Genomic DNA, 23,189 nt, shown 5'->3' with positions numbered 1-23,189 from the left:
TTGGAAGTGTGTGTGTATGCATGTGTGTGCTCTCTCCTCTACTCCGTCAAGCTCCCGAAGCCACGGACGACGTCGTCGATGTAGGAGACACGGAGAGAGAGGGAGGAGACAGAGCCCCCCTCTTCTTCTTCTTGTGTGCTTTTCTCTTTTCTCAATCCACCCCTTCTTCTTCTTCTTTCTACTGACATCTTCTCAGTTTTCCTATCTTTTTTTCTCCCGGAGCAAACGGCGGGGAAAACGGGGAAAAATAGAAGACGCGTCCTTTTTTTGTGGATTTTTTTCTTTTTGAGGAAGGAAGAGAGAGAAGAAAACAAAGAAAAAGGAGAAGAAGAGAGGAAAAATAAGAGAAAAAAGGTCTCGAGCCGTTTTAATGGATATTTTTTCTTTCTTCCGGTGCACTGCGTGAAGAGAAGAAATTGAAATTGGAATTGGGGCCGAGCGTTTTTGGTTTGTGTTTTGTAACCAGGATTTCTGTGTGCCTGTTGGTCCGGATGTCCGGATGTTTGGTTTAAAAGTTTCCGGGTAATAAGGGGCGAAAAATATTTGCCGAATCTTCGAAAAACTAATTTTGTGAAAAGAACAGCTTTCCGGAGACAAAAATCTTAAACTTGGATGAAAACTGTAAGTATTTTAAGGACTGACTACCAGAAACCTGTTTTTGAGTACGAAATTAGAAAAAAATTCTGAAAAAAATTAAAAAATCACTATTTTTGTTACTTAATTTATCTCAATTTCCAGAGAAATTTTCAACATTTTTGAACGGTATTTTCGAAAACTATTCGAAAAATTTTCGTTTAAAATTTTGTTTTGCAAAGCCCTGAGCCGGATGTCCGGATATCCAAAATGTCGATATATTGAAGATTGAATAGAAAAGAGAAAGTGATGCCACCCAAAAAAACTGAAATATGTTTAAACACGTTTATCTTAGGAATCAAAATAGGGACAAAAAAATTTTAATTAGCATAATATATAGCGAAAAATTTACTATATTTCATTAGTTGATCGCTTTTCAAAATCTTCTCTCCCAATTGAGATATAAGTGTTGGAAAATTATACGTACATGACGAAAAGAGAGTGCACAGAGAAGACAGACACTCTAGCTTCTCTGCGTCTCTCATTATCACTGTCCAGCAGGGGGTATTTGAGTTTCGAACTCGGAAGAATAGAACTGCGACAAAATAAAACTGTGAGAATATAGAACAGGAAAAAATAGAACTGTTACAAAGTGGAACAGTGAAAGTTAGAACCGCAACAAAACAGAACTCAACAAAATAGAACTGAACACAATGGAACTGCTACAAAATAGAACTGTTACAAAATAGAACTCTAGTTCGAAGGGAGCGCGTTTGCATTCGTGACTTTTTAGAAGAATTATAACGACTTTTTTTTCAATTTTAACAATTAGTCGATGAAAAATATGAATTTATTTGAGAAAAGTCAAAAATAAATTGAATTTTTGCAAAAAAATGCAAACGCGCTCCCTTCGAACTAGAGTCGTGTTCTGTTTTGTAGCAGTTCCATTTTTTCGTAGTTCCACTTTGTTCAGTTCTATTTTAGTCAGTTCTATATTTTCACAGTTTTATTTTGTCGCAGTTCTATTCTTCCAAGTTCTAAACTCAAATACCCCCGTCCAGCAAACGCACTCAACTGTTTAAAAACTCGTAAATAAAGCGCAATTCCTTATGACTAATACCCAAAAAAAACAAGCGACAGGTCAAAAACTAGGGCTCTTTTTATACATGCCAAGTATCTCAATGATCTGTCATAACACACTTCCGTATGTCAAATCATTCCTTGTTTTTCTATCTCTACGATGAGGTCTTCTACCACTCTTCTCAATAAAACATCAATGAACATGAATTCCTAAAAAGAAGATGATGTCAAATTCATCTGAAAACTGAATGGTTGACCTACAAAGCATCCCGAACACTTTCTAAAAATAAGCGGTCTGATTCTGACTATTTTCAGCTGCTCTTTCGTTTTCAGGTGATGTCATCACTTCTCATAATTTTTTATTTCTCAAAGAAGAAAAAAGAAAAAAAAAGAATCCATCGAAATAAATTATTCATATTTACTCCTTCCTACGTAGCATTTGTTATGCATTATGACTGGGTTGCGGTCAATTTGGGGATTGGTGGCCTAGAAAACCAGAAATTGGGTTTTCTAGGCCATAAGAATGTGGTGGCACAGGGCTATCCAGGTCGTCAGATCTTATTGGAAGCTTGAATTCAAAGTTTTTCATGATGTGTTGGCCTAAAAATTCAAAAATGTGGTTTTCTAGGCCACTGATCGAGAAAACCATGGTAATGAAATTTCTAGGTCATCAAGTTTATTCGGCCTAAAACCTCAGAAGTTCGGTGGACTAGAATTTCCAAATATGTGTTTTCTAGGCCATCAGGTTCTGCTGGAATAGAAAGCCAAACCCTGTGATTTTAAGCCTTTTCGGCTAGCTCGGTGTGGTGGTCTAGAAATCCAAACTTATGTTTTCTAGGCCATCAAGTCCATTTGATAGCGTCTATGAACAATGCTGCCATATGCAAAAATGAGATTATTTATTTCAAAAATTAAAAATTCCGAAAAAACCAAAATCAGAAAAAATCAGTAAGGTGTCTTGTCATCCTTCTTTGCCCAGATCTGGAATGGTTCCATATAATTGTCCACTTTGAACTGCTCCAACTTCCTCTTCTCATCCGTCTTTGGATCCTTCAAGAAGTCATGAAACTCGTGATCTCCGAATCCGATTCTAGCGGCGTCCTCTGACGTGGCACCGTAGTAAACTGCGTCGACTCGAGACCACAATGCGGCACCCATACACATTGGACACGGGTAGCAGGAGGTGTAGAGTTGACAACCGGAGAGGTCGAAGTTGTCTGGAAATTTGGGAATGGGGATAGTGCGCTCTACTGATAAATTCTACCATTAGGGTTACGGTCGCGTGCAAATTTTTGAATTTTCGGGTTCAAACAAGGCTTTTCAAGCAGGACTACGCTTATCAGAGTTATACGGAACTGATTTTTCCTATCCGGAAGTCGGAAGTAGTTTCTTACGCAAATATTCAAAACTCCAAGAGAAAAATTATAAAATTCAAGAAAATCAGAGGAAAATTAGTTTTTGGCGGAAGAAAAGCCTATTTTCTGTCCTTTTAAACCATTTTTCCGTATGTTTCTGCAAAATGTATTCTTCCTAAAGTGAAATTTTCAAAACGGAAGTCGGAATTCCGCACAACTCTGGTGCATATCAGTGCCGCACGCGACGCGCCTCATCACTGGAATCAGAAGGATTACTGTATTCCATCTCTACTGACACGGAAGTGGTTATGCAACTGCACTCTACCGAAAACATCTAAAGTTTCCGGATCCTCAACGACGTCCCCTCCCCCCAAACTCTCCCCCGTACTCACCAACATTCTTACAAGCATCCCTGATCGCTGTCACCTCCGCATGAGCCGTTGGATCCTTATTCACCAAAACCATATTATGCCCAACACCAATCACTTTTCCATCCTTCACAATCACCGCTCCAAACGGTCCTCCGTCTCCTTTCGCCATTCCTTTCTTCGCCTCCTCGATAGCGAGTTTCATGAATTCCATGATGGTTCTGAAAATGAGAGAAAGTGGGAAATGAAAGCGATTTCAGAATTCTAATAAATCGTTGATTCTAAAGATCAAAAACGGAGAAAGGAGAGACCACGTGGAAAGAAAACTTTCCGTATTGTGACAGGTATGTGTGGGAAAAAAGAAAGAAAGGAAAGAAGAGAGATCGAAAAAACCAGTCAACCAAAACAGAATTGACGGGAGGAGAAAGGGAGAGACATAGATTGATGGTTTGATTGCTATCGGGAAAAAATGGAGGAGGAGGACATCAGGACACTCTGACAAGCGTACAGACATTTGAAAAGCAGCTAGATTTTGAAATATAATGGATGCTGAGACTTTGAGACCTCAAAGATATAGTCAGATTATAATAGTTAAACACCCAACGGGAAATCAGACATCCGGACAGTCGACAAGCAGACAGAGCCGGAGGTCATCCAGCATATGGACATCGGGACTTACAAATGGAAGCAGACTTAAGAACATCTCCGTCTGATTACAAGTTTGAAAATCTGGAATCCGGAAATTGGGATGCACATGCTTGTTTACTAGATCATCAAGGCACGCCAGACATCTCTGAACAGAGGCGTACAGACAGACAGTCAAAACCGTCTACTCATACATACATCCGGACATCCTGATAGACGAACATACCAACAGACATAAAAACAAATTGTTCACTTGAATTTCAGCGAGTTTTACAGATACAAATATCCATACACAACTCACCACATTGACAGCGAAACAGCTAAGACCATAGTTGTCAAGGCCCGGCCCGAAGGCCCGGGCAAATTGGCGCGAAAGTCAAAATTTGACATTTTTTGAAATTTTTTTGAATTTTTTCGCGAAAAGTCTAATTTTCGACTATCAGTCAGAATTAAAAGAAATTCTGAAAAATAGTCAAAAATTGAAAAAATTTCGAAAAAAATTGGAAAAAAAGGGTCATTTTTTGAAGCCGGGCCTTGAAAATTTTCTACCGGCCCGGCCCGGGCCTTGACAACTATGGCTAACAATAAGACCTCAGACTCTAAAAGTTGAATTCCAGACATCCGGACGTCTCGACACACAGATAGATGTCTTTCAAAAAGTCTAACTGTTCTCTCGGACATCTGGATCTACAGACATAACGATGGAACAAAACTAGAAACGATTTTTGTCTGTCAGTCTGTATATCCGGATCAGGCTTGTTCGGAAAAAACTTTTCGGAAAATCGGAAACGGAATTTTTTTTCCGATTTACCTTTTCGGAAAATCGGATATCCGAAATTTTTTCCGAATATATTTTTCGGAAAAACCGGAAAATTCGGAAAAATTCGGAAAATGACAAAAACGATTTATTCGGGCCTGTAATCAAGGAATATAATTGAAATATCAATGATATTATCGATGGTAAACAATAAAAACAATTTATTAATTGTCAGGCCCGCTATTCTGATGGTCAAACCCATCAATTGAATGTTTTGTTTTTTTTTCAGTACCTCAAAAAATCAAATTTTCCGACTTTTTTCGGAAAATTTTCCGACTATTTCCGAAAATTTTCCGAAAAACCAATTCGGAAAATTTTCCGTCGGAAAAATTTTCCGAAAAAAGTCGGAAAATCGGAAAAATCGGAAATTCCGATTTCCGGTTTTGAACAAGCCTGATCCGGATGTCCTTTCATTTAAAACGATTTGGTTTGGTTTCCAATTTTGAAATTCACAATCAAAGAAAAATATGATCTCGCAGACAGTTGTGGTAACGATGGGTGTGTAGAGGGAATCAATGAGTGTGAAGTCACTAGAGATGAGAAGAAGGAATGTGTGAGTGAGGGATGATCCTATCTTCTACGTACCCAACCTAAAAACGCGCAAAGTCTGTGGGAAGACGGATTGAGACAGATGGTTCTGTGGATGATCTATCTGCTCCTAATTGTTTTCGAACATTCCATTAGCAGAGAGAAATCTTATTCCTGCATCATTTTCTACTCATTCTGACCCGATTCTCATTGACTCTCCCTGCTTATCGTTATCATGACTACATGCGATATCGAGTTCAGACTGCAAATCTAGGGCTCTTCCGAGTCAATTTCGCTCAAAGGACCCAAATTGATCAAGAAGCTTAAGGTTAGTGAGAATGATGTATGTTGACTCCCTTATATAACAATCAATCAATAAATGTTTTCTAGGTTACGGATTCTGAGAAAACTAAGAAAACTGACACAATTGTCAATTTTCCAGTCGACAAAAACAAGGCATACTTCTACGATGAAGCTACTGGATGGGTTCAGGCACCGAACAGATCTTCGAAAAAGGCTAACAAGATGTACTACAATAATCGGAAGTGGCTTCATTAGTGAGTCTGAGAAATTCTCAAAAAAATCTTCTGTTCCTTTCAGATATCTCTTTTCAAGTGTTCTAAAATTTCTTTGGTGCGTCTAAAATCTCTTTCTTTTTAATTCTCAAAAAAATCTTTTAATCGTTAATTTTTTTTTGTTATTTTTGTATTTTGTCAGAATAAAGAAGATTTTGATGAAATACTGTTGCAAGCGAAAGACAGACAAGTACTACCTACCCACACTCCCTATTCATGCGTCATTTCATGCAAATTCCTGAAAAATTAATATTCAAATCTGCGATGACGTCACTAGGGGGTACTTTTGGAAAGAATGGAAACGTATAGTTTCCCTGAATTTATTTTCTTTCAAATTGGCTTTTTCCCCTTTAAAAAATCGGCGTTTTCCTGTGAATCATACTCTCTTATTTACCTTGGAAACAAGTTTGTGCACAAAAAGAATGGCAGCAAGAACGAAAAAAAAAAACAAAATTGGCGTGTGTCTAGCTTCTCTCCCTCTCTCTAATGCTCTTTTATCTATCCTTGTTTGCTCAACGATTTCATACTTTCATACCTCATGAAAGACATTTTGATACTTTTAATTCTGAAACAAAATGAGTCGAATATTCAGAAGCCAAGCTTCTAAATCGATGCGTTTGCGGGATATTCCGTTAGAATCGGTGAGGTTCCGTTTTTTTCGCAAAATTTTGGTTTTTGCATGCTTTTTTGGTGTTAACTGATTAATTTTTCAACTGATAAGATAGCGAAATTGCGAGTATTTCCTTGATTTTTGTTTCACTAAATTTTGAAAATAATTCTCGAAAATAATTGTCGTAAGATTCGGTGCAAAGTGTGCATTGACACCGCGCGGTGTTCCTCACAGGTACGATTTACGGGAGTCAGGTTCCATTGTTTAGTTATTTATTTCATAAACATTGGAGTCAGATTTCAGATAACCAGCTTCATTTTTTTTCAATTTCAGTTTGTTTAGATATTCTATCACTCTTCTGCAAGAATTTGCAAAGAGTGGTTCTTTAATTTTCCCTCATTTTAGTTCAAAATCACTCATTTTCTCTAAACCTTCTTATTCAATATCAAAAATTGACTTATTTAACTCCAGATGTCTCGGCGGAGCACCACAGATCGGTCAGATTTCAACGAGAACGCGTCGAACGCGTCATCGAATGCTTCGCGCCGCCCGACAGTGAATTTCCAAGAATTATTGGAAGACTTACCGGAACATGAGCGTGAGACAGGTGAACGACTTCGCCGACACCTCCAATTCTTCTTTATGAATCCGATGGAAAAATGGAAGGTTCGAAGGCAACTTCCCTATAAATTGCTGCTCCAAGTGCTCAAAATAATCTTTGTCACAATGCAATTGATTCTTTTCGCCGAGATGCGAATGTCTCATGTCGATTTTCTCGAGGATACGACGACTGTGATGAGGCATCGATTCTTGAAAGAGTGGAATGATGATAGGGATGCTCTGCAATATCCACCAGCTGAAGGACGATATTCGGTTTATGATGATCAGGGATTGTCAGAGCATTTGAGCTTTTTGATTAATTCGGTAATAAGATTTTCACAGCGAAAATAAAAAAAATCGGATTTTTTCCAAATTCTTAGCTAAAAATGTGGCAAAACCGTAAAACATCGAGGCATACTAGTTTTTATTTCATAAACCCCATTTCATAAGCTTTTTAGACTTTTTTGCCACAGTTTAACTCAAAAATCAAGAAAAATCGCTCAGAAATTAAAAATACTTAGCAAAAGCCTTGTTTTCACAGTTTTTTCATAAAAATCCGACCAAATTTACTTTTATTCTACGCTTTTCGACCAAAATAAACATTGCTTTTTGGATTTGTGGGCTTTTAGAGAAAATCCCAAATTTTGCCTAAAAATTCATTTTCGAAATCAGCTATTTTCTGTCAAAAAATCGCATTGTTCTTTCCGAAATTTCTTGTTTTTCAACATTTTGACCCAAAAATCAATAAAAGCCACTCAGAAATTAAAAATACTAAGTAAATTTTGATTTTTCACAGTTTTTTTTCTTACAAATCATACCAAGTATACTGTTTTACCCGCTTTTCGACCGAAAATAAAACTATTTGAAAATTATTTTGGATCTAATATTCAAAATCAGCTGTTTATTGTTAAAAATGCCATAAATTCCTTTCCGAAATTCCTTGTTTTCAGTACTACACAATTCGAAACGACTCATTCGCCTCATTCTCCTATGACGTCAACAGTCATCCATCCGATAATTTGGGATCTAGAATTGACTTTGAATCGATTCCACCTATCGAAGTGTTGATTGATCGGATATCTAATGTCACTGTCAATAATAACACTTATAATTTTGATATTCGAGAGGTTAAAGGTACAAATTTTCTGAAAAATTTCCAATTTTTTGATATATATTTTCCAGATACGAAACGTCTGAACCTGACAGAATCTGAAGTGTTCCAAATCGGACAATCCGACGATTCGGTGCGTGACATTCTGGCGACACGTGGAATCACATTCCTTCCAGAAGATGCTCTCAAAATATCGACGGTTCAATTCAAGTTCCGTCTTCGAACCATTCATTACTCGCCAACTGCCGGAGATCAAAAACCCGAGTGTTATAAGATTGCTGTGTCGATTAAATTCGATAATTCAAGACATACTGGACAGGTTCATGTCACGTTGGCTACTGTAGTCTCGTATGTGAACGTGTGTAATGGACGCATTATTAAGGGTGAGTTGTGATGAAAGGAATATAAATATTTTCAGCTGAAAAATGTCTTGAAAGTTTAAGTTTTCGGTATTTTCTCGAGTGAACGGGAATAGCGTCGGAGGTGCCCCTGACTCCAGAATTTCGTGATTTGGGACAGAAAAACGCGCCAAAGACGCCCCAGTATCGATGTTTTGCGATTTTGTTAAGAAAAACGCGTCGGAGGCGCCCCAGACTCCAAAATTTCGTTATTTGCGACAGAAAAACGCGCCAAAGACGCCCCAGAATTGAGTTTTGCGATTTTTGTGATTTTAACGTTAAAAAAACGTGTCGGAGGCGCCCCAGTATCGATGTTTTGCGATTTTGTCGTGAAAAACGCGTCGGAGGCGCCCCAGACTCCAAAATTTCGTTGACAGAAAAACGCGCCAAAGACGCCCCAGTATCGATGTTTTGCGATTTTGTTAAGAAAAACGCGTCGGAGGCGCCCCAGACTCCAAAATTTCGTTATTTGCGACAGAAAAACGCGCCAAAGACGCCCCAGAATTGAGTTTTGCGATTTTTGTGATTTTAACGTTAAAAAAACGTGTCGGAGGCGCCCCAGTATCGATGTTTTGCGATTTTGTCGTGAAAAACGCGTCGGAGGCGCCCCAGACTCCAAAATTTCGTTGACAGAAAAACGCGCCAAAGACGCCCCAGTATCGATGTTTTGCGATTTTGTTAAGAAAAACGCGTCGGAGGCGCCCCAGACTCCAAAATTTCGTTATTTGCGACAGAAAAACGCGCCAAAGACGCCCCAGAATTGAGTTTTGCGATTTTTGTGATTTTAACGTTAAAAAAACGTGTCGGAGGCGCCCCAGTTTCGATTTTTCGCGTTTTTGACAAGAAAAATGCGTCGGAGGCGCCCCAGTTTTGATTTTTGCGATTTTAACGGTAAAACGCGTCAGAGGCGCCCCAGTCTTCATTTTTGCGATTTTAACGGACAAAAACGCGCCAAAGACGCCCCAGACTCGATGTTTGCGATTTTAATAAGAAAAACGCTCCGGAGGCGCCCCAGACACGATTTTCAGTAACTTCTGTAATTATAGATCAAGTTAGTAGTAAAAGATCCTGTAATTTCTGTTAAAAAATTTTAAGAATCAAAAATGTTTATTTATTATTGAAAAAATATGATTAAAATAAATAAAATAAGAAAAATTCATCAGATACTGAGATCTTCTAGATGCTGTCCCTGGTTCTTGGAGGTGTAGATTAGATTTCTCTCTTGTTTCGCTTCTACCGTAAATCGTTTTGAATTTTCGAACAAACTCCGTTGCATGAGTTGCCGACCACAAATTTCTTCGGGCCCTCCTGTTTCTTCTTGTTATCTTCTTTGTAGTTACATTTCTTATTTCCAGCGTTAGTGCCATTTTTTGTCAGCTGGAATAAGAGAATTTCTAGAATTTTCAGAATTTGAAGCGTGAGTAAACGAACCTGTTTGTAACTGTTCATCGGCATAGAAGTTAGTAAAGAAACACATAAAAATAACAAAATAATAATAAGCAATTGCATAGTTATCTGACGCAACCGCACTTCCCGGTAGTCGTTTTATACGAGACTGATAAGGATGAAATTGGGTCGTTGTATTTTTTATTACGAGATGCGAAGGTGAAACAAGTTTCTCGCTTATCATCTCAAACCTCCTGCTACTTTGTGTTCTGTGGCCGACAGTATCCGTTCAATTGATCAGGAAATTTTCATTTCTAATAGAAAATGTCGAAAATGACTAGGATCAGGTTGGAATATCCTTCGTGCTCCAAAACTGAAAAAAGTGGGCGTGGTTTCAACTTTTTCTCAATAAATGGTCTCCCACATAGCGAAAAAGAACTGCAAGAAACGTGAAACCGATTTTTTCTCGTTTTAATTCAATTCCTTCATTTTGCACTGAAAATTCAGTTTTTTCAGGTTTTCAGTCCTCGCAATTGATGAAAAAATGTCCCATCCACCAGAATTGTAAAATATAAAATTATCTGCCGAATGAGCCAAAAAACGTGAATTTTGGCCAACGATTGGTGTTTGATACAGAAAAACAGATTTTCAGAAAGATGAGATTTTCAGCCATTAAAGCTAATTTTTTTTTTCTGAAAATTGTAACAGTTTCAGAGCATCCTCAAGTACATGCTGTGCAATTTTTATTAGAAAATTGTTTAAAAATTTTTTCTGCCAAAAAAGTTTTACTTAAATTTTCTAAAAATCTGTTTTTCTTTATCATAAAAAGTCAATTTTTGGCCAAAATTCACATTTTCATTCGACAGTGAATTTAATATTCCAAAATTCTGATGTATGTGACGTTTTTTCATTCATTGCGACGTCTGAAAACCTAAAAACACTGGATTTTCAGGGCAAAAAATGAAAGAATTGAATCGGCTTCACGTTTCTTGCAGTTCTTTTCTACAGTGTCGGAGATCATGCAATACCTTAAAACCCACTTCCAACAAAAATATCCCCCCATAACCTCAACTATTATCCCCAACTCGCGCCAGATCAAATTACAGGCGTCGGCTGGTCGTTCGACACTCTTCTCATCGGCGGAACCGACATTTTCGTCTTGATTCTATGCATTCTCTCACTGATTCTCTGTTGTCGTGCACTGATCAAAGCGTGGCTCCTTCAAAACAGAACCAGTGACTATTTCGAGAATGTTCTCAAGAATCCGATCACTTATACCGATCAATTAGACTTTTTGAATATGTGGTATGTGATGATTGTCGTCAATGATGCGCTCATTATTTTGGGTACGATTGCCAAGATTTCCATCGAGTTTCAGGTAATTTCAGATAAAGTGGGCGTGGCCTGATTACAGAGTTTCAGGATTTTGACAACTCCCTGTTCACTTTAACCTCAATTTTCCTGGGAATGGGCGCACTTCTCGTTTATGTCGGTGTACTTCGATATTTTGGATTTTTCAGTCAATATAATGTAAGTTTTATTAAATATCTAATACATCACATGAGTTTTGGCTGGAATCGTAACACCAGAATGAACGGCAGAGCTGTTTGATATCGTAGTCTTGTGAGAGTGTACTGTAGTGTAGTAGAGAATCCAAGGAGGGCAACAGATGGCTATGTCGAGGGCGAATGCACGGAGATCTTGACACGTGGCACGGATGGAGGTGGAAGAGCCGGTGTAGATCATGATTAGGGCCTGGAAATTAGAAAGAATGGGAACTAAAGTGATAGAGAAAAGTTTGCGGCAGACTTGCAAAAGTGGGCGGAGCCTTGCTCATGAATAAGATGTGCGGCAAACTTGCAAAAGTGGGCGGAGCCTATCTCATGAATAAGATGTGCGGCAAACTTGCAAAAGTGGGCGGAGTCTATCTCATGAATAAGATGTGCGGCAAACTTGCAAAAGTGGGCGGAGCTTACCTGCAAAATAGCTTGAAGAACCAATGAGAGACAAACTACCAGGGCAACCGAGAACATTGCTATCTCAACTCGACGTGTACGTTTTCGATGGAACTGGAATTTCAGACATTTTCTTTAGGACCTGATCTATACCATACCGCTTTCTGAGCTCCACTGGTTGCCATCACTGATTGCACTGTCATTTTATATTTGATGATCGTTACAACATTCGCGATCACACAAACCACTGATAGCAGAATTGAGGCGAAGCATAAACTTGCACTGTTTCTTGGCTGAAATTCTCTCTTTTCCATCAAATCTCCGTAATAGGTTCTCACCAAGAAAGTTATTAACACATTGGCTCTATATACCATTTGATAGTTGGATCGATTCTCGTACAGTGCCAGAAAATACGGATTGTAGGTGAACATTTGCCAGGTGGTGAGCAGAGGAAGGATGTAGATCAAGGCGATCGCAGGGGTTACGAATCGCTGCCAGAACTGGAAGGAATCGGTTGAATCTACCTTTCCTCAGGAAAAAAGGGAAAAACCAACCGAGTTACAAGAATAGGGGAACACCACTGAAGACATTCGATTAATACAAATCAAAGTGATTGAGTAGAAGTTTGCATAGATTAGGTAATAGGAGAGAAAGTAGATGATGGTTAGAACTATTCCTTCGGGAACATAGGATGGGAGATCGACGAGAAGACCGGAGATGGGAAGACGTGTGAAGAGGAAGTCGATGATGAAGAGAGCGACGTTCTGGAAGTCAGAGTTGAAAGATTTGCGGTGTAAATCGACAAGAAGTGCAGCTAGGCAAAGTCATAAGTATGATATTCAAGGTTTTTTTGACTATGAATCGCATCTCGTCAAAACTAGAATCATAGCAGAGTTGTGTGGAATTCCGACTTCCAACTTCCGGGCTTTTTCACTTCCGACTTCCGTTTTGAAAGTTTTATTTCCGACTTCCGTCATTTCATAACTGTGAAATTCAGGAAAAAACATTTCGCAGAAATACATGGAAAATAGGTCTAAAAGGACAGGAAATAGGCTTTTTTTTAATGATTTCTCTCTTGGAATTTTGAATATTTGCAAAAAAACTACATCCGACTTCCAGCTTCCTACTTTCGGGCGTTTTTTCACTTCCGATTTCCGACTTCCGGATAAGAAAAATGACTTCCGACTTCCGTTTTGCAAAAAATCGCTTCCGCACAATTCTATATCATAGATAGAATCTGTGCGATGTCAACCTATATAACACTTCCTATCTTTTCCCAATGTCTTCGTACTAACTGCAATGTGATTTACGTCGTAAATCGACACATCTCATCCAAAACCCAAACTTACAATACAAAAATCATTAGTGAATATCACATTGAAATAGCTGCTCGACATGCTTTCCTTCGACAAGAACTGCCGACATTTGTGATATGCGATGAATGATGGAATTGTGTAGCACAGATAGACTAGAAGTAGACATTGCCTGAAAATGTTTTTCTAGTTTGCCTCTCTTATAGTTCTCACCTATAATCAAAGGCATACAAAACATTCTTAATAACTCCTTCTGGCGACGGGGATGAGTTGTTGTTGTGGGTGAGGAGAGAGCTCATTTATTGACGATGAAATAGAGGAGTAGAGCCACTCTAAGTTTTCTAAACGAAAAATGAGTTTAGAGAAGAGTCAAACATCAAGAAGAGTGAGTATAAGAGAGAATAAAACGAAGCGTACTTTTTGAGCAATGTGTAATTAAAGTAATTGTGAAGTGAGAAAGGCGTCAAAACTCATTTCATGTTCTAGACGATTCTATATAAAGGACGAATGGAAGCAGTCTTTTGGGAATGAATTTGGAGAAATGGAAAGGAGGGAAAAAGTGTTTGAAGAAAAAACATAAATCAATTTAAGCCTCGTTCTTGATGGGATGGAAAATGGGAAGGAAGGATGGGAGGTGGTGGAAAGGAGAGTTCTTCGCAAAAGCTAGAGTGTTATCTGTAGTATCAGAGAGGGCATCCGAAAAAACAGATAATTGGAAAGCATATCTGAATTTTTTCGATTTTTTGAAGTTTTTCGTGAGATTCTAGGTCCCGAAGACTACCGGACAAACATACTGAACCCGGACATTCGAAAAACAACAAGAACCTGAACAGAACAGCTGTTTGGTCTCAGATACCCTGAAATTCAGTTTAACATCTGGGCATATGGCCCTTCAATTTTTATAGTTTCAGTCTGAAACACAGAAATATAGTAGGTTGTATAATTCTAATGATGAATTACGGCATATTGACATCCGAATGAATAGATCTGAAAATTCAGAAGCAATGTGGGATAGCTAAATTCAGACTCTTTAGTTTATGGCTGTCACATCATAACAGTCAAAAGCAGGCTCAAATCCTTAGTTTGCAATCTTAATCATACAGTTCTTACCTAGACAGTTGTAAACGAACTACATATATTAGCAGTCCACCCCTTTTACAACTGCGCTCCACCGCAAACGAGAGAGTTTCTGCGAGAGACACAGAGTTTTTTTCTCGCGCCGACACAGATTTTCAGTTGTGATCTATTTTCGCTGTTTTTTAAGAGTTTTTGTGAATTATTCTGAAAAACAGCGAAAATAGGTCAAAAAATGACAATCTGTGTCGGCGCGAGAAAAAACCCTGCGTCTCTCGCAGATACTCTCTCGTTTGCGGTGGAGCGCAGTTGTAAAAGGGGGTAGGCTGCTAATATGGCTTGGCACAGTGGGCAATCTACGAATTTTACTCCAAAACTGGGATTTTACTCCAAAACTGGGACAGTGGTGCGAAATTGTCTGTTAATAGAGAAATGAGGGCGAAACAAGCAAGAATAAAAAATGAGGTCGAAATTGTGTTCTATAGAAATTACAGAAAACTTAAATTCCGGAAAGTGAACAAATCCTAGCTAGAAGAAACTAACCGCTGACTCAGAATCCAAAAATTCAAAAGAAAATTCTCCACACTCATTTGTTTATATCTCCTCAATCCTCTACCCCCACTATTCCAGATCCTCATCCTAACCCTCAAACGCTCCGCCCCGAACATCATGAGATTCATGACATGTGCCATCGTTCTCTACGCCGGATTCCTCATTGCCGGATGGGTCATCATCGGTCCGTACAGTATGAAGTTCCGAACACTCGCAGAGTCATCGGAAGCACTATTCTCACTTCTCAACGGTGACGATATGTTTGCCACGTTTTATACTATCAATGACTCGAATACGGTTATCAAGGTAGTGCATTAGAGCGCACTTTCTGACTTTGCTATTTTCAAAATTTCAGGTATTCGGAACGGTGTATATCTACCTCTTCGTGTCACTATTCATCTATGTAGTACTCTCACTTTTTATTGCTATCATTATGGACGCTTATGAAGTTGTCAAGGTAAGGAGGATTCAGGAGAAATATAGAAGACGTCGAGAGAAATAGAGCAAGATGCTCCAAGGAAAAAGAGCCAAATGAAAAACAAGAGCAAACGAGACATGTTTAATTATTCCAGTAGCCTCGGCTCAAAGTGTTTTGAGTCATTTTTTGAAGAGAGAAAATGACGTTTTTGACGAGAAATATTGGCAAAGAAAACTCGAAAAACGCAGTGATATTTCGATGGTTGAGTTGAGGCTGTAATTATAGACAATAACTCATTTTTCATTTTTCTCCTCAAAATTTGAGTCTCAAATACCAACTTCGTCTCAGAAAATAACTTTCAGAAGAAATTCGGTTGTCTTTTATCACTGATCTTTCATAATTCCCAAATTGACGAAACAGCGTGATGTCTAGTGCTAATGAATCTTGTGATTAGATTCTAATCATTAGAAGCGAAAACTCAAAACACACGGAAGTGTACTTGTTAATTAAGCTGTTTGGTGATGAGAGAATTTTTGGAAATGCTTTCGGCAATTTTTCCGAAGTGTTGAGATCGAAAGAGCCCTTTCTAAGAAGATTTTAGAAGAAATGAGGTTGAAGGACACCCGGAACAATGGACAGACAGATAGACTAGATCATGGACATCTGGACAAGCATACACACATACAGACATGAATCAGGGGTTTTGCTTCGATACCGAAAGTGCACATCTTTTGAATTTTGACCAAAAAAATGTTTTTGGTTCTTCTTTTTCTTCTTCGGATTTTCAAAATTCGGGGAAGAAAAAGGGTTTTCGAATTTTTTTTCGAAAATATCCAGATTTTACTTTTTATTGAAATTCTAGTCTGACTTTTGTCTTCCCAGGATTCTTGTCTACTCCAGATGTTTCGTTTTTCTCGGATTTTGGGTCTATCTCGAATTTCGGGGTTTCCCGAATTTTCAAAACCTGGGGAAGAAAAAGAGATTCCGAAAAAGAGATTCGTTATCTCTGAGCATTCGGATATTTGGAAAGTCGGACATCTGGATTTATGGACAGACAAACAGACAAAAATTCAAGATATTGGGGACATCCGGACATACAAACAAACAAACAGACAGACATTCTCCAAAAATATAAAGATTCTTGTGCATCATCACACTTGTTCCAGAAGAGCACTTGATCTGTTTTTTTTGTATTTTTAGACAAATTGGTTGAGCAGATTTTTGATGATCAGAGTGTTGGACGCTATGTTTTACAGTAGATGGGTTGGAAAAAAAGAATTTTTTCTGAAAATGGAGAACAACGAGCAGTTGCAATAAAATATGCATAGATTTTCAGAATTTTTCTTTTTCTGAAAACTTAAATCTACGCTTTTTCTCAAAAAAGGATAGAACCAAACTGTCAACGCAGAGTTTTTGTACCGATTTCAACAAAAATTTACTTTTTTTTTCGAAGGAAATTCACTAAAATTTAACCTTTTTTTGACGTCATCCATAAAATTATGTTTTTGACTCGTTCTAATCCGAACATAAATCTCAATTTCCATTGAACCCAACTCCCGCTTTCACACAATCTTAACAAAAGATCTCACCCAATTTTTGAAATATATTCACGAATCTGTCCGGTTTCTGCTGATTTGGAGCCATTTCAGACATTGGAGCAGATGAAAAATTGATTTTAAGAACATATTTCCAACCAGTAATCCTGAAAATTGAAAAATCTCGGGTCGGCTCGGAGCCAAAATTGTGCACAATTTTTTGAAATTTTTCTCAAAAATAGTCGAAAATCCTATGCACGCTTGGGTTCTTATCGATATTTAAAAACATAGTCGAAAGTTCGACATTTTTGCAAAAAAATCAAAAAGAAATTTGAAAATTTGCATAGTTGTCAAGGTTCGGGCCGGCCCGGCAAGGCCCGAAGGCCCAAAGGCCCGGCTTCAAAAAATGACTTTTTTTTTCGAAATTTTTTCAATTTTTCATCGAAAATTTGGCCATTTTTCACTACTTTTCAGAATTTCTTCTAATTCTGAATGATAGTCGAAAATTTGACTTTTCCGCTAAAAAATTCAAAAAAATGTTTTATGAAAATTTGAGTTTTTTCAAAGTTTTGCACTGAAACGTTGCAAGTCTGGAAATCCTGAAAATTGCTCTCTTTCCAGGATCGCTACTCGGACGGTCTTCGCTCAATCGAGAAACGTGGATGCCTCCGCGACTTTGTCGAAATGATTCCACCACCGTCGGAACTCGGCTCACCGACGACACGAGACGCCTACGCTCCATCAAATTTGCTCAATTTGGGTCGGTGCGTGCCTGTTGCTGTGAAATGATCCGTTTTCTATGTTCAGGCTTTTTTGCACACACATTTTTCCTTTTCTTTGCACGTCAATTTGGTTACTGTATTGAGTGTGGTGATGGTGGTTTGATATAGTGCCGTGTGGTTTGACAAACGTTTAAAATCTAGTGAATAGGAAGCCCCGCCCACTTTTGCAGTTTTGCCGCACGGTTTCCCTTTTCATCGATAGAATCGTGCGGCAAAATTTCTAAAGTGGGCGTGGCCAAAATCTGGAAAAAGGTTAGATATGTGGCGCTCCGCCTCTTTTTAGAATTGCCTGTTTTCAAAACTGTTAAAATCTAAACATTCAAAACTCCGCCCACTTTTTGCAGTTTTGCCGCACGGTTTCCTTTTTCATGGAAAATATTGTGCGATAAAATTTCTAAAAGTGGGCGCGGCCGAAACTTGAAAAAGTGTTCAAAAATAAGGATTCGAAGCCCCGCCCCTTTTTTGGAACCCCCTGTTTTCAAAACTGTCTCAAAGTGTATCGATCTGAAGAAAGTGGGCGTGGCCAAAATGTGGGCGGAGTCGAAATCTAAACACTCGAAAACTCCGCCCACTTTTGCAGTTTCTCCGCACGGTTTCCCTTCTCATTGATAAGATCGTGCGACAAAATTTCCAAAAATGGGCGTGGCCAAACATGAAGAATGTTCAGAAACGATGATTCTAAGCTCCGCCCCTTTTTGGAATCGCCTGTTTTCAAAACTGTTCAAAAGTGTATCGATCTGAAGAATCTGAAGGAAGTGGGCGTGGTCTAAATGTGGGCGGAGTTGCGATTTTTGCGGAAAATTTGCAAAAGTGGGCGGAGTCTCACCCCCAATTAATAACATAATCAACCGTAATCTGAATAACTGACTAATCCAAATTGCACGTAATTTTCAATTTTTTTTTCTCTAAAAACTTTTTTGAGTTTTTCTTTTTCAGCGGCTGGCAACGACTCGAGTAGAGCTCTCCGCGCTCTCAACGCAATCGACAATGCTCGCGACTGGTTGAGCAGTTTAAGAGACGGAACAAGGTATAGTTTTAGAGATATGAGAGATATGATAGAATTGGCTGAAAGTCTCGTTTTGTTCACTTTAACCAACATAACTCTGTCTGAAAATCTGAAATTTTTCCGTAGAATTTCCAATATCTTTTTCAGGTTCCAATCATTTTCCAATCCACTGAACGACTCAATTGATGATGGATTGAATCAAAATATCACAGAACCGAGGCGGCCATCTAATGTATAAAATTCGCCATCTTTTTTTTATATTTTGTAAAAAATAATCTTGTCTGTATTTTGAACCATTCATCATCATCATCATCCCATTTTCAGCCATTTCCCCCTACTTTGTCCCCAAATGTTCACTTTTCTCTACTTATATCATGTATTTCAAGTGGTGCTATGTACTTTCTTTGTGATATTTTCCTATTCTAGTGTTGTGTCTGTTTTCCGAAAATTTAATTTATTCCCATCTCTCTAATCGATATTGTCAAAACAAGCGTCCCATACTCGATTCTTCTCCTCAATCACTTGTTCGACTTTCGCCGATTCTGGAACGAAAGCGACCATCTGGACGCAGAGAGTCTCATCGATTTTCAGAACGCAACCCGCGTTTTTGTAGAGGTTACAGTACATGGGAGCCGAGAAGATAGTGATCAACTTCTTCCCGCTAACGACCCAATATCCGTCGAAACACATCTGATGAGCTCGGATGATGAGCTCGACGCCGAGACGAGTGCACACGTCATCGATCACATTGGTGCCGAAAATGAATCCAGAGCCGCGTGCACTCGTTTTCCATTCGAAGACAGATGGATCCGGGTCGGCCCAGAGCATATCGTTCACAATTCCACGGAATGGGTTGCGAATCGGTTTTGGGTGGTTGCGGAGGTCCTGAAAAGATAAAAATAAGAAAGCAAAAATGTTTTGATGGGCAGGGGAATTGAACCAAAAACCCTCCGATTCTGGCTATAGCGCGCTAACCAGTAAACCACTTGAGCAACTCACATCTAGTGTGATCAAAGAAGGTGACAATCCTCCGTGCATACACAAAATCTTCGTGGCAATCAACGCGGAAATCGGCAGATTATTGAAGCATCGCTGAAACATCGCCCATATCTCCTCCCCATATTTCGGTATCGATTGAAGACACTCTTCATAGAATCCGTATTTCTTATTGACCCTCGCGATTTCATGATTACCACGTAGCAACACAATATTCTCGGGATAGCAGATTTTATAGGTGAAGAGGAGCATGATGCACTCCAAACTCATCATTCCACGATCCACGTAGTCACCGGTGAAGACGTAAACGGTCTCTGGAGGACGTCCCAGTAGAATAAACATGTTGATCAAGTCATTGTATTGACCGTGGAGATCACCGACCACAATGCAAGGAGGGTCGATGTCAACGAGCGCTTTTTCCGAGGCAAAAATAGTTTGAGCTTCGTAGATGACGTTCTCGTATTCTTCTTTTGTATATTTCATTTTGTGAACCTAAAAAACAAGAAGATAAAAGAGAAAAAAAGTTTCGCCAGCACCAAAACCCGAACCAAAGACCCTTGGCATTCTAACCCTGCGCTCTCCCACCTGCGCCACGCGGCCACATCCTTACCCCTCCTTGCATATCAGTGTAGTGTCGATTGGCGAAATCCACGAAATCAATTCTCTCCTGTGTCCGATTCTGGGCGGTCGTCTCCATAGTATGCGCGAGCTTCCGACGTCTTTCAGAATTTCGAGTCAACTTTTTCGCGAGACGATTCTGAATCTCGAGGGCCGCCTGGATTTCAGAATTCTTCTTGGATAAGGCTACAGGTTGCTTCTCGTCTTGAGTCGGACGCTCGGATGTCGGCTGAGTTTTCGCCATCGAATGGACTTGGGATTTGCTGGATTATTTAAAATTTTGAATTTTTAAATTCAAAATTCCCCAACTAACTCTTTAATAATCCCACCGGGACGCTCATCCCGCTCATTTAAAATGTTCGACTTGTTTCTCAGACGTCGGTTATTGTTCATGGGAGACACCTGAACCGGGCGGGAAATTCGAATTTTCAGTTTTCCTTTTCTGATCTACTTACTGCCACAACGCGCTCTTTTTTGACCGAGCGAACCGGTCTCGACTTTGCTTCCACTGCAGTTTCAACTTTGCTTTTTACTTTAACTAGTGATTTTTTCGATCCGCCATCTTCGATTTTTGACATTTTCGGGGGTGAGGATAGTGTGAAATAACTACAGAAGGGGTGGAGATGGGCTACGTGTACGTAGAATTAAGACGAAGGCGTGGTCACGTCGAAAAATAGAAAAAGTGCAATAAATTTCATCTAAACAAATGAACCAATCAATAAAGTACAACCCGGTTAGTCTATAATAATCACATAAATAATTAGCATAATTATCATCATCCCATTGTCTTCAATTGCTCCCTCAGTTTCTCAATTGTCGTATCCAGATTACTATGAGTTCCAGCACGAAGATCGACCAAAGCATCACGAAGATATTCAGCGTCACACAGGAATTCTTTGACGAGTCCCTTCGAGAGTGTCGCCGTTTTTCCATCGGTTTGCCAGACGTCGTTGATCGATTGAAGAAGTTTTTTGACGACGTGACTGGCGATTTTGTCGAGGACTGCGGCGAAGATCGCGTCGTCATCAGGGATTTCAGATGATTCTAAAAACAATTTTCCTGGATTTAACTGAAATTAGTCCTGAATTCACCTTTATTCATATCTGAAACATGAGTTGCCAAGGCGATTTTTGTGTTTTCATGTCCCAGTGCTTCTTCCCAGAATCGGAGGAGATGAAGGAGGTTCTGAATGAAAAAAAAAACTGATTGGAATTATCTGAAAAATCTGAAAATTGTTTACCTGAGTGGCAGTGACGACGAAATCTTGTGGAGTTGGGAGCGCAGACTTCGGCATATCAACACTCTCCTTGTATACCTCGCTCTGAAAAAATAAGTATAATGAAAAACGGGATTTGAGCTAAAATTGATGGAAAATTGGTCAGAAATTGAGAAATTCAGTAAGAAAGATGGTTTCAGCTGTATTTTTAGAAGTGTGTTGAAGTTTTCAGACTTTGTTTGTATTCATATTTTTCAACCAGAAACTTCCCGGTATTTTTGGGATTGAATAACTTTGCTATTGATGGCAACACATTGAAAAAAAGCGATTCCACGTCTCGGCAGCCGTAAGTTTTGAGTCAATTGCTTTTAGAGGTCATGGTTCATTTATCAACCTACATTGCTCGAAGCCAAAAGCAAATTCAACAATTTTGGAACAAACAAATGTATGTCTACTTTAAGTTTCAAAACTTAACTTCTTATCAATTTAACCAACTTCTGAACAAGATGGGTATCTGTTCAAAGGTTTCAAATTTTTGTAATTGTTCAATCAGCACCCAAAAAGTACTCAGGTTCGATGAAAGTTGATAAGACTAGAGAAATGTTCAATTTCTCTTTCATTTTATCAAATGTCTTGGCTGTTTATTCTCGTTCCATTCATTTATTTTACTTTGACTACTGAAGGAAAACCGACATCCTTGTGTGCCATTGAAGTAATTGGCCCGAAAATTTCCAAATGTTTGTTTGTAAGTGTAGCCTCTAATCGATCATTTTTCCACTTTTCACATTTTAAGACTCTCCAAAACATGACAGAAATTGGGAACAACTACAAAAACAAAAGACTGGACGTTGAAAAACAAAAGGCATATTTGGAGGATTGTGAATTCTTCTCGACATGTAGATCTGATTTTGAATGTTTGAAAAGTTTCACATCGGAAGTGGAAGTTGCATTCATTGCTGTTGAAGTTGAATGCAAAAGTGCCAAGTTCATAGTCAACGATTTCTCTAGCTGTGGCAAGAAGCTGGATGATCGCAACTCCACGTGCTCACAAGACTACAATCCATTCCCAGGTATCAAGCCAGAAGATGTTCCATCTATCTTGGTGAATGGCAGAAAGGAGAGTTGCGACGATTTGTTTGGAGATAAAGATTGTATGAAAACAGAAATAATTGAACTTTGTGGAGAAGATGAATACGAGAAATTCAGACAGGTGACCATATTCATTCCCTCTGTCAACATTCTAATCAGTTTTTTCAGATGCAAGTGGAGCTTGCAAAGTCGTTGAGAATGTGTGATGCTAAGGTGTAAACATCGATGCGACCGATGTTTCATAATCGCTGTATACTAGTTTTAATTAAATTTACATCGATATTTTTGTTGATAACCTTCGACCATAAGTTATATTTTATCATAATTTGAAAGTAAACTTGTTTCTTCTCCTTTCTCCCTTATTTGTTGCCATCTGATCATATCATTTTCCCGAGAAAACAGATAAGCATCCTAAAGATTTTAAAATTCCGGATCGGTCGGTTTTGGCCCGGACCGGCCCGGATTTGAATTTTTAAACCTTTTACACTACAATTTTTTGCAATATATTATTTTCTGAAAATTTTCAATATTTTTTCTCAAGTATATTCTTCAAAAACCTACATAACCTACATAAAATCGTGTTTAAGAA

The 23,189-nt window shown here is 38.8% G+C and overlaps 6 protein-coding genes and 1 pseudogene across 7 annotated transcripts; 2 read left to right on the top strand and 5 right to left on the bottom strand.

The window, feature by feature from the left end:
- Window positions 1-2,598: 2,598 nt before the first annotated feature.
- GCK72_008994 (uncharacterized protein) lies at window positions 2,599-3,590 on the bottom strand (the record flags this gene model as incomplete). The annotated part of the gene is made up of 2 exons (XM_003099457.2): window positions 2,599-2,870; window positions 3,401-3,590. 2 exons carry the CDS (start codon window positions 3,588-3,590, stop codon window positions 2,599-2,601), a joined length of 462 nt encoding a protein of 153 aa, XP_003099505.2.
- A 1,650-nt stretch (window positions 3,591-5,240) lies between these two features.
- GCK72_008991 lies at window positions 5,241-18,919 on the top strand (annotated as a pseudogene). Its single transcript has 14 exons — window positions 5,241-5,265; window positions 5,318-5,391; window positions 5,757-5,923; window positions 6,534-6,582; window positions 7,023-7,475; window positions 8,102-8,285; window positions 8,334-8,645; window positions 11,153-11,424; window positions 11,469-11,576; window positions 15,019-15,246; window positions 15,296-15,397; window positions 17,515-17,653; window positions 18,612-18,702; window positions 18,829-18,919. Coding segments are annotated over exons 1-14 (2,295 nt in total).
- Window positions 6,440-10,115, bottom strand: GCK72_008993 (uncharacterized protein; the record flags this gene model as incomplete). The annotated part of the gene is made up of 5 exons (XM_053727156.1): window positions 6,440-6,506; window positions 7,138-7,407; window positions 8,351-8,446; window positions 9,898-10,037; window positions 10,092-10,115. The coding sequence occupies 5 exons, from the start codon at window positions 10,113-10,115 to the stop codon at window positions 6,440-6,442; spliced, it is 597 nt and encodes a 198-aa protein (XP_053586733.1).
- GCK72_008992 (uncharacterized protein) lies at window positions 11,595-13,613 on the bottom strand (the record flags this gene model as incomplete). The annotated part of the gene is made up of 6 exons (XM_053727155.1): window positions 11,595-11,801; window positions 12,023-12,115; window positions 12,160-12,501; window positions 12,556-12,765; window positions 13,351-13,486; window positions 13,546-13,613. The coding sequence occupies 6 exons, from the start codon at window positions 13,611-13,613 to the stop codon at window positions 11,595-11,597; spliced, it is 1,056 nt and encodes a 351-aa protein (XP_053586732.1).
- Window positions 18,920-19,149: 230 nt separating the features above from the next.
- On the bottom strand, window positions 19,150-20,873 carry GCK72_008990 (uncharacterized protein; the record flags this gene model as incomplete). The annotated part of the gene is made up of 5 exons (XM_003099452.2): window positions 19,150-19,566; window positions 19,681-20,169; window positions 20,288-20,558; window positions 20,609-20,697; window positions 20,751-20,873. The coding sequence occupies 5 exons, from the start codon at window positions 20,871-20,873 to the stop codon at window positions 19,150-19,152; spliced, it is 1,389 nt and encodes a 462-aa protein (XP_003099500.2).
- A 197-nt stretch (window positions 20,874-21,070) lies between these two features.
- GCK72_008989 (uncharacterized protein) lies at window positions 21,071-21,589 on the bottom strand (the record flags this gene model as incomplete). Its single annotated transcript, XM_003099405.2, has 3 exons — window positions 21,071-21,339; window positions 21,387-21,480; window positions 21,536-21,589. The coding sequence occupies 3 exons, from the start codon at window positions 21,587-21,589 to the stop codon at window positions 21,071-21,073; spliced, it is 417 nt and encodes a 138-aa protein (XP_003099453.2).
- A 550-nt stretch (window positions 21,590-22,139) lies between these two features.
- Window positions 22,140-22,819, top strand: GCK72_008988 (uncharacterized protein; the record flags this gene model as incomplete). Its single annotated transcript, XM_053727154.1, has 3 exons — window positions 22,140-22,256; window positions 22,305-22,721; window positions 22,769-22,819. The coding sequence occupies 3 exons, from the start codon at window positions 22,140-22,142 to the stop codon at window positions 22,817-22,819; spliced, it is 585 nt and encodes a 194-aa protein (XP_053586731.1).
- Window positions 22,820-23,189: the final 370 nt, after the last annotated feature.

Source organism: Caenorhabditis remanei, chromosome III (assembly GCF_010183535.1).
Source record: "Caenorhabditis remanei strain PX506 chromosome III, whole genome shotgun sequence".
Taxonomy (NCBI): Eukaryota; Metazoa; Nematoda; class Chromadorea; order Rhabditida; family Rhabditidae; genus Caenorhabditis; species Caenorhabditis remanei.
Note: the sequence above shows the minus strand (reverse complement) of the source record. Positions and strands in the feature narration are given on the sequence as shown.